Source organism: Pelecanus crispus, chromosome 5 (genome assembly GCF_030463565.1).
Source record: "Pelecanus crispus isolate bPelCri1 chromosome 5, bPelCri1.pri, whole genome shotgun sequence".
NCBI lineage: Eukaryota > Metazoa > Chordata > Aves > Pelecaniformes > Pelecanidae > Pelecanus > Pelecanus crispus.
Genome location: NC_134647.1, coordinates 72321680 through 72335549, shown reverse-complemented (window position 1 = coordinate 72335549; position 13870 = coordinate 72321680). Strand labels below are relative to the sequence as shown.

The window sequence follows — 13870 nt, the reverse complement described above, 5'->3', positions numbered from 1 at the left end:
GACCCTGCTACAAGCAGTTCAGGTCTGCATTAAAACAAGTCTGTTAACAAGCAGCAGAGCAATTCTCTGCCTTAGTCCTACCCTGGGAGGAGCAACAAGAGAGGCAAGGGAGCTCAGCCTGTCTACCCCTTGTTGGTGATGGTGTAGGGAACAGCAGGAGCTCTTCTGTCCTCTGCAGCAGTGTGTGAGGACTTGTTCCCAAGACTGAGCTCCCTTCGTAGGACCTGGTGGGTAGCAAGGTTCAGTTGTCTAGTCTGATCTGTGTCTTCCGTCATCCTTCACTTGCTGAGTCCTGGAGTTTGCAGGTTCACTGTTAGTCCTTGGCCAGAGCCAAAGGACAGTCTGGAAATTCAGATCTCCAGCCCTTAGGGATGCCGGTTGCTTATGATCCATGTGATGGGAGTGAGGCTCCTGGCATATCTTTATGGGAGTGAATAGGCAGCCAGGACCTTTCTAGGGATCTTCGGTTGCAGTCTGGGTGTTTAACAGAACCCCTTTTTCTTCCTAGATCTCAACCCTATGCCCACAGAGGAGATCGTGCAGATGTTCAACGAGCTGCGGAGTGACCTGGTGCTGCTGTATGAGCTGAAGCAAGCCTTTGCCAACTGTGAATATGAGCTGCAGATGTTACGGCACCGCTATGAAGCCCTGGCCAAAGCTGGTAGTATTGGGCCCCTCAGTGCGGAAGGCGCCCATCCAGATGGCCAAGCAGGGCTCGGCATCGAGGAGGGCAAGGGAGATGCCAAGGACCAGATCATTGATGTAGTAGGAGCACCACTGACCCCCAACTCGGTGAGAAGGAAGGTTGGGGGGGCAGAACAGGGAGCGCTCAGGTCTCCAACGCAGATGCCCTGACAAGCGCTGGGGACGCTGCCCTGCTCTCCCTCCAGGTGTGCGCATCCAAGGGAGCACAGCACGCCTGTTCCCCCCAAGTCCCAGTGCTGCTCTCTGGGCTTGTCTCCTGTGCTGGACAGTGTTCTTGGTGCTATAGGTGGGGTCAGCAGGGCTTTCTACATCCTGCATGCAGGCAGATGGCTTGATGTGGGTGCCACCGTGGACCAAAGCAGCAAGGCTTTGGGTGATGAGAGCTTGCGCTAGGGCAGCAACAGCAATGCCAGTACAGCTGCAGGCCTGAGGCATTTTCCTTCTAGACACAGCCCCATAAGGGTTGTTCAGCAGAGGGAAGCGAGTGGGGAAAGTAGTCTTGAGATGATGAGCCATGACCTGCCCAAGTCCCTGGAGCCAAGCAGTAGCCTTGCCTGGAGCAGGAGACTTGGGAAGGAGAGAGGTGTTTGAAGAGCAAAGGGGTGTGTTTATACCCTGCTTCCAGTGCTGAGAAAGGAAAGCCAGACCTAGGGGTTCTTCCACTGCGAGCCCTGTGACAATGTCCTGTGCATGTACCTCCGCAGGATGCAAATCACCAACCTCTTCCCCCTGCCTCCATGAGGGCAGGCTGCCCAGCCCCTCACCGCTGCCTCAGGGCCAAGGGTATCCCTGGGGATCAGCTGAGGTTGCTTTCCCCTCTGTGCAGTCCCCTGGCACAGCTGAGCTGAACTGAGCCTGATAAAAGCTGCCCGTCTCCACACAGTGGCATCCCCGACGCCTCGGACATACTGCCCCGGTAGTGGCACAGACCTTTACTTTCTAAAATGTATAATGTATTGCAGGATATTGAGAACACCTTATCTATCAACGGCAGAGGCGACATGTTAATCTGGACTTGAGTAATGTCCTATTTGATTGTGACAATATGGAGTCGTAAGGAAGTGTTCCGCTGAGACAGGTTCATGTTTGCAAAGGAGTCTTCTGCATTATTTCTTTTCCTTACTGCATTCAATCTGAAATCTCACCCCTCCCTGTGGTCCGGAGTGTCCTGGTTTGCAAACTTTTCGGGCTGATTCACAACACTCTTGCTCTCCCTTGAGACTTTGCTTGTTGGGAAGGTGGGAGAGGTGGTGGTGATGGTGGTGGTGGTGGTGGTGGCGGTGGCCATGGCTGCAGGAGGAAGGAGCCCACGTGTGTGTTTCTGACCACGTTGTTCCTCAGTGCCACCTCCTGGAACTGGAAACAAAGGGGTGGGCCCAGGCAGCACAGAGAGGGTTAAAGTGACCTGGTCTCTGACATATTTGAAAGAAATATAATCAAGTTAATTCACTGCAAGGCAAATTCAGTACCTAAAGGGCCCCCATGTTAAATACAGCACTGACCTTTACCGGCTGATTACACAAAGACGACACAATTAGATTAGTCCAAGACAAAAGGTCAAGCACATTCACACTGTGACCATTTTATGCTACCTTTTGAGGGGGGAAAAATTACATCCCAGCTGGAGGGGTATCTTGGAGAGGAGGGGAATGGGGCTGCTGTACCACATTCTGCCGGGCTCGGGTATGTTTGGAGAGTCAGGCAGGGCCTGGCACTGTGCTTGGCCTGAACCTTTCCTGCAGTTACGGGCAACGTGGTGGTGGGACAGACCAGCAGCCTGTGGCACACAACCAGCCTTTCCAAGGATGGACTGGGCTGAGTGGAGGCTGTGTGTTGGTGATGCTCCCTGCCCTGCCCAGAGCTGGCAGCAGCAGCCCCGGTGCCTTTCGCTCAGCATCGTGGCTAAAACTGGCCTCTGGAAGATCAGTGGGCTGGGGTCAGCTCTGAGAAGGGGGGTGGCTGGGGCAGTCGCTGGCTGTTCAGCTGGTGGGGTGCATGCATGTGTCCTCACCCTGCGCAGTGGTAACCCTGAGGTGTCCCAGGCCCTGCTGCGATGGGGACAGCGTGGGAGGCAGTGGGCCTGGGACATGGTGCTGAGAAAGCAGCCTGCCTCTGCAAGCACAGCGCTTTTCCCCCAGCCTGGGGTGCTTGCAGCAGGGGTAGCAATATTGGTAGTGCAAAGAAGCAGCTCTCTGTGGAGCAAGTGCAGCGGTGCTTTGTAGTGGCCTTTCCCTCCCTTGCCTCCTGCAGCCCTGGCTGTGGGTGCTTGCCGGTGACACCTTGCCTTTCCCCTCACCCAGGCTGCTTCAGCGGTTTAACCCTGTCATGCCAGCCTTGAACTCCTGAGTTCAGGTGTGTGCTTTGCCACTGAGCTGCTGGGGGCCCTTGGGGCAATCATTTAATCTCCCTGCTTCAAATTCCTCTGAGTTGGAGAATCCCTTTGTGCTGTCTAGCATTGCCCGTCCACAGCACTTCACATGTTGGATTAAGCATGGATTAGTTCAGCCTCCAAACCAGCTGCTCCCCTGAAGCCAGATTTGTTTCCCTGGAGAGAAGTATCTTGCTCCAGATGTTGGAGGGAGTGAGTGGCAAAGCCAGGAATAGGACTGGCAGTCCTGACTCCCGAGCCCTGCCTGGCGTGCCTGGATTCCTTTCCAGGAATTGGAACGGACGGGCAAAGGCACACCAGGGTCTGGAGACACTGACTGTGGCAACAGCTGGCTGCCACCATCCCCCTTGGCCAGCGGTGGGGATGGGGGACATCTCCGCAGGGTGTTTTAGCCCAGGTTAGGAGAGGCGTCTGCCTGTCTCAGCAATGAGACCCCACGGGGCAGCAGGAAGCCCGGCGCTGTTCTGCCGTGCTGTGTCCACTGCACCCCTCCTACCTGGCTGCCTGTCCACCCTCTCCTAGGGCTTGCGGTGCCCATCACTGACCATTAAAGCTGAGCTGGGATCCCCCCAGTGCCGTCTGCTGCTGACCCCGGTAGGGACTTTACTCGGGGCCTTCGGGAGGTGAAAGGTGAGCCGAACTCGGAACAAATTAGTTCCAAGCAGAAGTTCAGCCAGTTACTCCAGATTGGATCCTTTGATTTCCGCAACTCAGACTCCACTCAGTGATCTGTAATGAGTGACTCTCAGAAATCCTCACATTGCAGCACTTTGTTCCCGAGCTCACAAGTCAGCCCATTAATGGGTAAAGGAAAGGACCTTAAGTCTAAGAAGTCTCGGGTTCAGAGTCAGAATTATTTGACTTTTAAGCTTCCTTTATCTGAACTCCTGCTGACTTCTTGTTTTCTGAGCCTGTTTGAAAGCTAGAAGTTACATTGTTAAGATCAAACATTCTCTCTTTCCAGATGGAGTTACAATATCTGTCTTTTATATATATATATAGTGTATATATACCAGGGTGTATATATATTCCTCTCTTTTTTTTTTTTAATCGTTCTTTCCATTAAAAGAAACTAGACTTGTAGGCTCTTGTAAATTATAATGTAAAACATTTTTTTTTACCAGACAGTTCCCAATTTTGCCCAAGGCAACTGGAATAGCTGCGCCACAGAAGGCAATAGGAAGGTGATTAATATGAATTTGTGACATATTTGAAAGATGGGTCTTTTGCCATATAAAGATTATCAAACACATGTGCTCTTCCCCATTAATTCCGCAGCCCTCCCAGGAAAGCCACAAAGCCCAGCTCCTTTGTTTCCAGGGTGGGGTTTTGTTTTTTTAAATGTACTTTTCGGTCCCCTTGATTACCATGTATTTGATTTTTATAGGGCATCTGTTCACACTGCTGTGTGGGTTCTCTGGCCCTTTTATTTCCCCGTTAATCGGATCCCGTGAAGGCAGCCGTGCCAGGGCCTCTGACGAAATCCGTGTGTGTGTTGTATTTAACTTTTAGCCGTGCAAATTCCATGCTCTGTTTGCCGTCTGCCCGGTGCCCAGGGGGGACCGGGGGCCGCCTTCCCGCCGGGGGAGGCAGCGGGGCCTCCCACCACGCGCTCTGCCGCCGGGAGCACACGCGTGCAGGACGGCAGGGCTGGAGGAGCAGGGATGGGCAGGCCTGGCTCGTTTCAGAGAGCGTGTCGGTGCTGCCTTGTCCATCCCCTGGGTGCTTGCCAGCCGGGGCAGTGGCTCTGCAGGCCTTTGGGGGCAGGGGATGGCTGCAGGGCCGGGCATGGCAGGGACCTGGCCGCAGTCACCGTGCATGTGCAGCGCGTGCTGCAGCGCCAGCCTCCGCTGCTGCCTGCGGTGCCTTACGCCACACAAAGCGGACCCCACCTCGCGCCGTGCAGCGGGGCCCCAGGGCTCTGGCACCGCGTGTCCCTACGGCACCCAGTGCATGGGGTGCCTGGTGGCTTTTGCGTGCCTGGGGCACCCCGCACACAAAGCCTGGCTTTGGGTGCTGAACCCACTGCGGTCTTGGCCATAGTGTCCGTGCAGCACTGAGTCTCGCTGCAATGCAGCGATATGGGTAGGGTCACGTTCCCCGCTTGGTGCGAATGGCCTTATCTTTCCTATGGCCAGATTCAGCCCTGAAACCTGGTCTGTGAAGGGTGAGGCTCACCAGAGCCCACCAGTCTCGCTCAGGCGTGTTGGTGTGTGCTGCCCGGAAAAAGAGGTGGGTTGTTTTTTGAGAAGCTGTGGTTCCCTGTCAGCCTTCTGCTCTGTTCTTGGGCCACTTTGTGGCAGGTCTGGATGGTGGAGGAGCATTTCCAGGCTCTGCCCTGTCCCACGCCAAGCATCTCCAGCACAGCTGGTTGTAGTGTGGAGCTGCTCTGCCTCTCTCTCAAGGCCCTGCTCCTTAGAGCTTGTTGCAGGCCAGCTTGCTTGGTCAGGGCTCCTGGGACCACTGGGTTGTTGCAGAGCCCAGCCCCTTTCTCCTGCTCACACCCAGAGCCGGCATCGCAAAGATGATCGTCCCAAAGCCCTGTCATGTCAGGGAGGTGACATCCCCCGCAAGGGTGCCATCCCAGCCCCTCATCGCTGCTGGATTAGCTCTGTCCCTCCCGTCATGCAATGACCTGGCTCTGCCTTCAGCTGGGCAGATGGCAGCGTGGTCCATTGGGCACTGCCGGCTGTGATGCCGGAGCCCCGTGGCTGACTCCGGGACAGGCGGTTGTGTTTTCCTGAGCGCTCCCACCTGCTGACCCTGGTTTTTCTTTTGTTTCCTGTCTCCCTCCTGGAGCAGAGAAAGTGAACGGAGTCGGCCTCCAGCTCCTCCTCCGTCAAGAAGGTGAAGAAGCCGTAAGCCCCCTGCGCTGGGCGAGGAGGAGGTGCAGAGCTGTGTGCAGGGTCAGGGCTGTCCTGTCCTGGAGCCCCCAGGGACAGCTGGCTGCCTGCAGCCACGGGCCGGCCAGGGGCCTTGCTGGGGCAAACACTGCAGTGCTGCAGGGAGCAGCAGGAGCCATCCCACGCCCAGCACCGCGGCCCCAGCCCCATCTGAGCTCCGGAGTGGTGCAACCTCCAGACACCTGCAGCAGGTGCTGGAAGGTGGCCCCAGGGCTGCGCAGGGCTCTGCCGATGGCCGCTGCTCTGCCCAAGGCCGTGCACAGCCGCCCTGCGGCCGCTCGTGTTAGCTGCGGTTCGTTCTGGTGGGTTTTTTGGTGGGTTTTTTTTTTTTTTTTCTTTTTACATGCCAGACTTTTGTGAGCCTCCCTGTAAATACAGAACCCATCCCTTACGCTGGAGCAGAGTCATCATTAGCCCCGGTGAGCCTTTGTGGAGCAGAAGGAGATGGTGCGAGCTGTCTCGCCTCTACCCCGAGCAGGCCGGGTGCCGCTACCCGTACTGGGAGCCTGGAATGCCGGTGGCTTTCACTGAGCTCCCCCGCCCCAGTTGCAGGGCTGCAGTGGGGGTTGCTGCGGCCCCTGCTGCCTTTGGGCCCTGCTCCAGGCTGCCGCAGCGCTGCCTGCGCCGGGCTGGGGAGTTCCCTCCAGCATCCCACGTGCCCAGCCCCTGCACAGCTGCTCCCCTGCGCCGGCTCTTGCATGCCCCATTGCCTGCAAGCGCTGCCTTGCCTGGGTGAGGGGATGCCCCTTCCGGGAAGCACTCGTATCGTCCCCAGCACTCGCTGTCGGGCCCAGTTCCTCCTCCTGCTGCCCTGCCCCAGGCAGGCGGACACCTCTGGCTTCAGTCTGTGGTGGGTGGGGGCCCCTGGTCCCTGCGCCCCATGTTTTGCAGGGCCTTGGAGGGCCTGAGGCATCGCTGATGCCAGCGGTGGGAGCCTGCGTTCGTGCGCTGCCTCTGTGGCCACCGTGGCCACGGGTGGCCCCCGCTGCGTGCCCCGCTCCGGGCCGCTGCCCCGCTGCCTGCCTGCCCACCCCGCGTCCCCTTCGCGCTGCCTTTCAAGTGTAAGTGGCGATTGATCCACCGTGACAACGTCCTCTGAGTCACATTCTTGCCTGCAGGAGTAAAGGGCAAAGGCCAAGTTCTTAGTTTTCATAGAAAACTAATTAGATGACTCCATCGAAAATAGGTCAATAAAGCTGATCAGGGGCTGCACAGAGGGAGCCATTAAAACCCCCGTGACCTTTGCTTGGAGCAAGTGGGCTGGGGCTGCCCCTTCCCTCCGGGAGCTGCCCGCTCTGTGCCAGCTGGACAGCTGTGTCCCTGTCACCCAGTGGCACCACAGCGCTGGGCAGGGTCCCTTGGGCACCTGGACGTGGGGGTGTTTCCTCCTCTGCTCGGTATGGCTCCTGCGCATCGTGGTGCTGTGCTCGCCCTGGCTCTGCTGCAGGGCAGAGCGGGTGCCCCAGGGCCCTGGGCAGAGCCACGCCGGCTCCAGTCTGTAGCGGAGATCCTCTAAGCGTGGTGGCGGCCGTGCAGGCACGGTGTGCCAGGCTGCAGGGTGGGATGACAGATGCCAGGTGGACATGGTGGTGGCTGTCACCCTGCACCGGGCAGAAGGCTGCACTGGGGTGCACCCATGGGTGCATCCTAGCTGGGCTGGGCCAGTAACATCCTCAGGGCAGAGCCGTCCTGGAGCACAAGCAAACCCGAGGTGGTGGGGGAGACCGCCGGGCCCACCTGCGGTGCCCGTGCTGGAGAGCAGGGCAGTGCTCCCAGCAGCAGGGAACCCGAACCTCCCTTTCGCAGGCAAAGTTTGCCTTTTTGGGGAGCACGGACATGCTGGGGTGCCATACCCCAGTGAGGGCAGCCCCACTGGTGGGGCGCTCAGCTCCCATGTACCCAGGTCGCACACCCCTGCCTCCGACCCCCGCACACACTCGCACATGCATGGGCACAGCCCGGGCTCCTTTACCCCCAAACTTTATTCATGTGGCACATTTACAGCAAGGATTGGAATAACTAGACAATGAAAATGCTGGGTTTGCATTATCGGTTGGTTTAACTGGAACACCACACACCATGCAGTCATGTACCGCCAAGTTCAGTGCCTGTATTGCCCTTCTGGCTGCCGTCACCGGCTTCGCTCCAGGCCATGCACGCACGGGCCCGGGGCTGCAGCCTCCCTGCAGGTCAGCGCCCGGATGAGGGCTCCATTCAGCAGGGCCCCGGGGCTGGGTGACACCGGGGGGACGTGCGCCCTCAGCCTGCCCCATGGCTGCCCCCCCAACTGCCCTGGCCGGCCGGGAGCCCACCCAGCCGGAGGGGATGTGCTCGGCAACTCTCTCAGGCAACAAGCCAGCTGCTGCTGAGCGTCCATGGGGACCTGCGAGGGGCACGGCACGGCCCGCGGGGACCGTGGGTGGCCAAGCCTCAGCTCGGGAACCGAGGGAGGCCGGGCAGGGTTGGAGGGGAGCGGGGTCAGGGGCCTGGGGCAATTTGCAGCTCCCCTGCTCAGGTACCTTGGGCCGGGGGCCAGCGCGCGCTGGCACGTCCACCGCCGGCAATGGACGCGGTGCTGCGGCGGGCCTGGCCCCGGTGGAGCTGGAATCGGTCGGCGGGGCCGGGGCAGAGCTGGGCATCCCACCCAGCCCCGCAAGAGGCACGAGCAGACAGGACGGGGATGGGATGGGACACGGCTCCGCGCGGACACTGTCACCTCCCTCCTGCCGCCCGCCCGCCCGCCCGCCGGGCCCCTGCCCCACTGAAGGGAGCCCTCCGGGGCCCCGCAGCCCACGGTGGGGCTGCCAGGGGCTCTGCAGCGGAGAATACAGGCACTTCACCTTGAACATAAAGAGACGGATCGCGTTTGTCACATACAGGAGTCAGAGAGGGGTTAGTGTTGACTCAAAAAGGGGAAAAGGCGCTCGGGGGAGAGGCGGGGGGGCTGGCGGGGAGGGCGAGGGGCCGTCTCGACACTGCTGAGCCTCCGTGAGCGCTGCCCGGGCGCGGGCACGCGCTGGCCTTGCTGCAGCAGCCGTCGAGGCCTGAAAACATAAAACCAGAGAAAAGAAAGAAGAAGGGAAGGCGGGGACGGCCCATGCCGGGGAAGGAGATGGGGGATGCTCTGGCTACGGGGCGGGAGAGGGAGGACGGGGTGGGATATGGAGGGAGGGACGGAAATCGGGAGCCAAAGAAAAAGAACAAACTACGAGTCTAAAATGTGGTGCAAGCGCCCTACGCGGCTGTCCGCTAGCATGGCATAATGTCCGGAGCAGCCCAGAGAGGGAGTCACATCAGGTCTACACAGATTTGCCTTCCCATATATACAACCTCTACTGGAGTTAACAGCTGAAATTGAGATTTTTTGTGTCGGTTCCTCTGGCCTCGGTTGCCGTTTTTTTTTTTTAATGCTGGAGCCCGTCCTCCCCGCCTCGCCGGCGCCGGGCGCATGCAGCCCTTGCCTGGCTTGCCTTGGGGATCAAAAGGGTTTGGAGGTCTGCTTGAAGATGAAGCCTCTATGGGCCAGTGTCTTCATGATGTTGGCGATGTTCTTACAGTCGTCTGCGGAGAGAGCACAGAGATGCTGGGTTAGAGCCGCGATCCGACGGGGAGCTGCTGGAGCAAGCGCCGAATCCTGCGCTGGGCTGTGCCCCAGGACGCGGGGGGTCCGTGCAGCTCCGGGCACAGCCCCTGTATCCCCACCAGTCCAGGCACTCTGTCCCAAAAAGTGCCTTGCAGTGGTGTGGGGCGAGCGCAGGCTTCCCGGCACTGTCCACCTGCATCCCGGTAGCGCTGGGATGGATCCATGCCCAGGACCTGGCGGCTTGCCTGGGGCAATGGCATCGCCCAGGCTGCTGGCTGACACATCAGCGGGTGCCGGGGACCGGCCGAAAGCACCGCGGCTGCCAGAGCGAGCAGTGGCAGGGCGGCGAGGCGGGGAGGGGGAAGGCTCCGGCTGGTGTTATTTACCTGGGACTAAACACAGGCACCGTTTGCTAAAATAGAAGCTGGGCTTAAATTGATTCCTGGTGTCTATATTTCATGTTGAAAATTGGCTTGTAAATCCATGTTTTGATCTATGAGGGCCGTCTCCTTAAGAAAAAGCAAGAGTAAATGTGTAATTTCTCCCTTGACAGCACACGGCGCAGAGGCGATCCTTCTTCCCGCTCCCCTCCGTTTCGGGACAGCTCCACTCGTTCCGATTACCACTCTTTCTTCCTCGCCCCACGCCTTGATGTCTCCATTTCATTACCGCCCGCCCATTTATCAAGCTGTTACCGTAAGGGTGACTTTGCCCACTTGCGTGTGGCAGCGGGGCCCGGCTGACACGGGGAGAGGGTGCCCCGGGAGGGGGGGGTGCAGGCAGGGCCCCCCTCTCCCCCGCCGCCGCTGGATGGATGTTGTGGTGGAGGGAAGGCTGCATCATTACTGATGTGTAAATGATAAAGAAGCCTCCACATCCATCTCCTAACTGTAAATCCAGGGAGTGCTTTATAATCAAGCTACAGCGATAATAATGTGAAATTAGGTCTCTCTATCAACGGGAGGAGGCCTTTTAATCACGGCTTAAAGGGTGCAAACGCTGTTTATCATAATTGAACTGTATCCGGGCTAATTGTGGCCATATTTCACTGTCTAGGAGACAGCAGGCTGCCTGCTGACAGTGCCGCGTGCCGGATTGAGGGCCCCGCGCAGACGGGCAGCGCTGCCCCGCTGCCAGGTGCCTGCCTGCAGGGACGGGGCTGCCAGGCCGCCTTGCTGCTCCCTGCCAGGCCAGCAGCCCTGCCCAGCCCCGCTGCGCCCGGTGGCAAAACCATCACTGTCCCCCAGCGTCAGTCGGAGGTGCAGGGGGCTTCCCCTGTGCGCAGCTCCCCGGGGGACTGCCCCGAGCTGCCGCAGACCCTCCTGGCTGGTGGCCGGCAGTGGGAGAGGTAATGTCCCCATCAGAGCCACGTGCCTCCCGAGTGTCCCCCCAGGCCCTCTCATGGCACCCCTTCCCCTCACCAGTGCGTCAGGCCGAGGAAAGGAGCTGGGCATGAGGCCAGCCTGACGAAGGAGGGGTGTCCCCAGCCCCGCAGGCTGGTGCGGGGGCAGAGACGAGCCCGTCTCTCTGTGCCTCTGTCCTCTCCGCTGGCCGAGGTGGCACCGATGGCTCCGGAAGGGCCCTGGAGATGACGGGTGTCCTGCCCGGCCAAGCCACAGTACCAGCTCCCACTGCCACTTGTTCCCGCTCCAGCAAGCCCCTCACCATCCTTATGACCCCCTCCTCCATCCCTCTTGCCCCCCGGCCAGCTGAGCCCCCGGGATACCAGCACCGGACCTGCCCCTTGAGCCAGCTTCCAGCGGGACCTAACAGGGAAATGGTGGCTCAAAAGCCGGGGAAACCAACCAAGGCGGGGGAGTGCAACCATTTGCAGCCAAAGTACCCCCACCCCACAGCCAGCCCTGGCCTGGTCCCCCCAAAATGTAACAGCAAAGCTAATCCTGGCCTCTGAGCTGCGGCAGGTGGGCAGCTTGGGTTTGAAAGCACAGCCCCGGCCGCTGCCCTTCACCGCTCCCAGGCATCCGGCTGCCCACCTCCCCGCCCGCAGCATCGCCCCGGGCTGGCGCGGGCCTCCGGGACTTGGCTGTTGCTCCATATGGCTGAAAGGGAAACTGCGCAGAGACCTGCGGAGTGGCCAAACTGGCAGCGAGACCCCACGGCACCTCCTGCAATCCCTGAGCTGGTCCCTGGGGAGACCCTCTGGGACTGCCGGCTGCTTCCTAAACCCCACCAGCCACCTCCCCAAAGCCCTGACACGCTCTCGCGCCGGCTGCCGGTGCTGGGAGCTGCCCTGGGCTCCAGGCTACCACCCTGCAAAGCTCGTGGGACCCCGGCGGGTCGGTGCCAGCTGCACGCTCACGCCGGCAGCACCGTCCCCGCCATCCCAAATGATGCCACGGCCCCCTGGCAGCGGGAGCGCCAAGCTCGTCGTAAGTCATTTAGTGAGACTCATTCCAAATCAGCACTAAGGTAAACACGCTTATTATAATTATCCATGTAAAAAAAAATCAACAACAGCAGAACAACTTTCTAATATGCAATTACAGCCATCTATTGATTTTACAATGTAATCCGCTCCGATTGATTTAATAACACAATTATAGGCTGGCTCTCGGGATATTAGAGTGGGAGATTTTCATAAACTCCAAAGCAAAAAACTAAGCGGCTTTTAAAACAACACAGTCAGATGGCTGTTTGGGGAATTATTAGCAATATGAAATCCTCTAAATCTGGCCGTCGTTACCTTGTGAAAGGAATTTCTATTACAAAAATGGCAATTGACAGCCTAAGAGAGCGCGAACAGGATTGCTTTCCTGCTCTTTCAGCGCTTAATCCATCGCAAAGGTGACCACGGGGCGGGGGACAAGCGGGGTCCGAGGCAGGTGAGGGGGTGCGGGCAGCCCTGCCCACCCCGCGCCCCCCAGCCCGGCTCTCCCCGGGGGGCACATGGCCACGGCGGGGCTGCCCCCGCACCCCGGCCGGCACCCACCAGCCCCGTCCCATCAGGGTGACCCTGCCTGGGGCCGCGGGGGCTGGCGGGGTGCGGAGCCCCCCACGGCCCCTCTCCCGGCGCACCCGGCTTGCCCAGGTCCCGGACAGCCGCAGGGGCGGTCGGGGGGCCCGCCTGTGTCCCCCGGCCCGCGCAGGGGGACGGGGCGAAGGTGGCCCCGCGCCGCCGGCCGGCTCGGCTCTGCAGGTGCCGCACAGGCGTGCACACGCACGCGCGTCCCCGCTCTCCTGGCGCTCGCTCCCTCAATGTATTCCCGACTTTATGGGCACATTTTTCTTGTCAAGCTGACAGGGTTGCTAAGTGGATTTCTCCCTGATATGCGGACGGATTATCACATTACTCCAATGTCCTACACAAACATATTACTTTATATTCAATAGCCCTAATGAATATAAACTGCTTTTTCTTTTTTGGGGGTGGGGGGTAATCTATAGATTTTTAATGAGGCCACTATTAACTCCCTCCTCTTTAAAACAGACTTAGGTGCAGCCTCTGAGTAGAAAATCAATGGTGTTATTGTAGGAATATTGTATATTGATATTGTAATAATAAGATGCAATTGATTTAGGGGTGTTGTGCGGTGTGTGTGAAAGGGGTCAGCCTGGGGTTATCCTGCCTCCTGCAAACGGAGCGGCGGCTCTGCCCTGCCTCCCTGCCCCTCGCCTTGTTGTGCCGCTTCCGAGCATCGCCCCGCGTCCCCCCGCAGCCGTCCTGGCACTGGCTGGGTGCCGGCTGCCTCAGGGACCCTCCTTCGCCAGGCTCCAGTGCCGCCCCGACCTCCCCTCGCCCTGGCTGGCTTAGCCCCACCGGGTTTTAATGCTTCTACCCGGTGTTTTAGCACTACCCACTGCAACACCGCACCGCCTCGACACGCGCGTCCTGGCCCTCTCCACGTCTTGCCAAGCTCTGGCCGCAGTGACAGCCAAGGACAGCGGCACGTGCACACGCGTGGGGTGGCGGAAGCCCTCTTTTAATTAGGGCTGGAGTTCGCTGCCGTTCAGCATCGCTGCCTGCCCTTGTCCTTGGAGGGGGACGGACATTCCCACTGCGCTCCTCTGCCGGGACGGAGGCAGAAACCCCTCAGCCCGCGGCGCTGGGCTCACCGCCCGGCGTGCGCCCTCCCTCCGGCCGCTGCAAAGCGGCACCGCTGCGAACCCAGGACGAGCTCAAGGATTTCGTCAGCAGGAGGCTGGCTCGCAGCCCGGGCATGATGCGGCCGTGCCGCGGGAACGGGCTGCCGGGAGGAGCGACGCTCATTCGGGGAGAGCATCACCTCCGTGCCCAACCCAGGCACCGGGGAGAAGGGAAGGGGCTGCGTC

At 59.6% G+C, this 13870-nt stretch overlaps 2 protein-coding genes across 5 annotated transcripts in view; one reads left to right on the top strand and one right to left on the bottom strand.

Moving 5' to 3' along the window:
• The window catches only part of DMAP1 (DNA methyltransferase 1 associated protein 1), a 33378-nt gene extending 27473 nt beyond the window's left edge, over positions 1-5905 (top strand). The window contains exons 9-10 of one of the 2 annotated variants that reach the window (XM_075710749.1): positions 509-792; positions 5897-5905. In XM_075710749.1, coding sequence (XP_075566864.1) covers positions 509-792; positions 5897-5905 — 293 coding nt within the window. Of the gene's footprint in view, positions 1-508; positions 1945-5896 lie in introns of those variants that run through there. The other variant, XM_009485844.2, reaches the window with a different exon arrangement.
• Positions 5906-9423: 3518 nt separating this feature from the next.
• Positions 9424-13870, bottom strand: part of ERI3 (ERI1 exoribonuclease family member 3) — a 134124-nt gene continuing 129677 nt past the window's right edge. For all 3 annotated transcript variants that reach the window (XM_075710755.1, XM_075710752.1, XM_075710753.1), the window contains one exon: positions 9424-9558. In XM_075710755.1, coding sequence (XP_075566870.1) covers positions 9476-9558 — 83 coding nt within the window. In that variant the 3' untranslated portion in view covers positions 9424-9475. The remainder of the gene's footprint in view (positions 9559-13870) is intronic.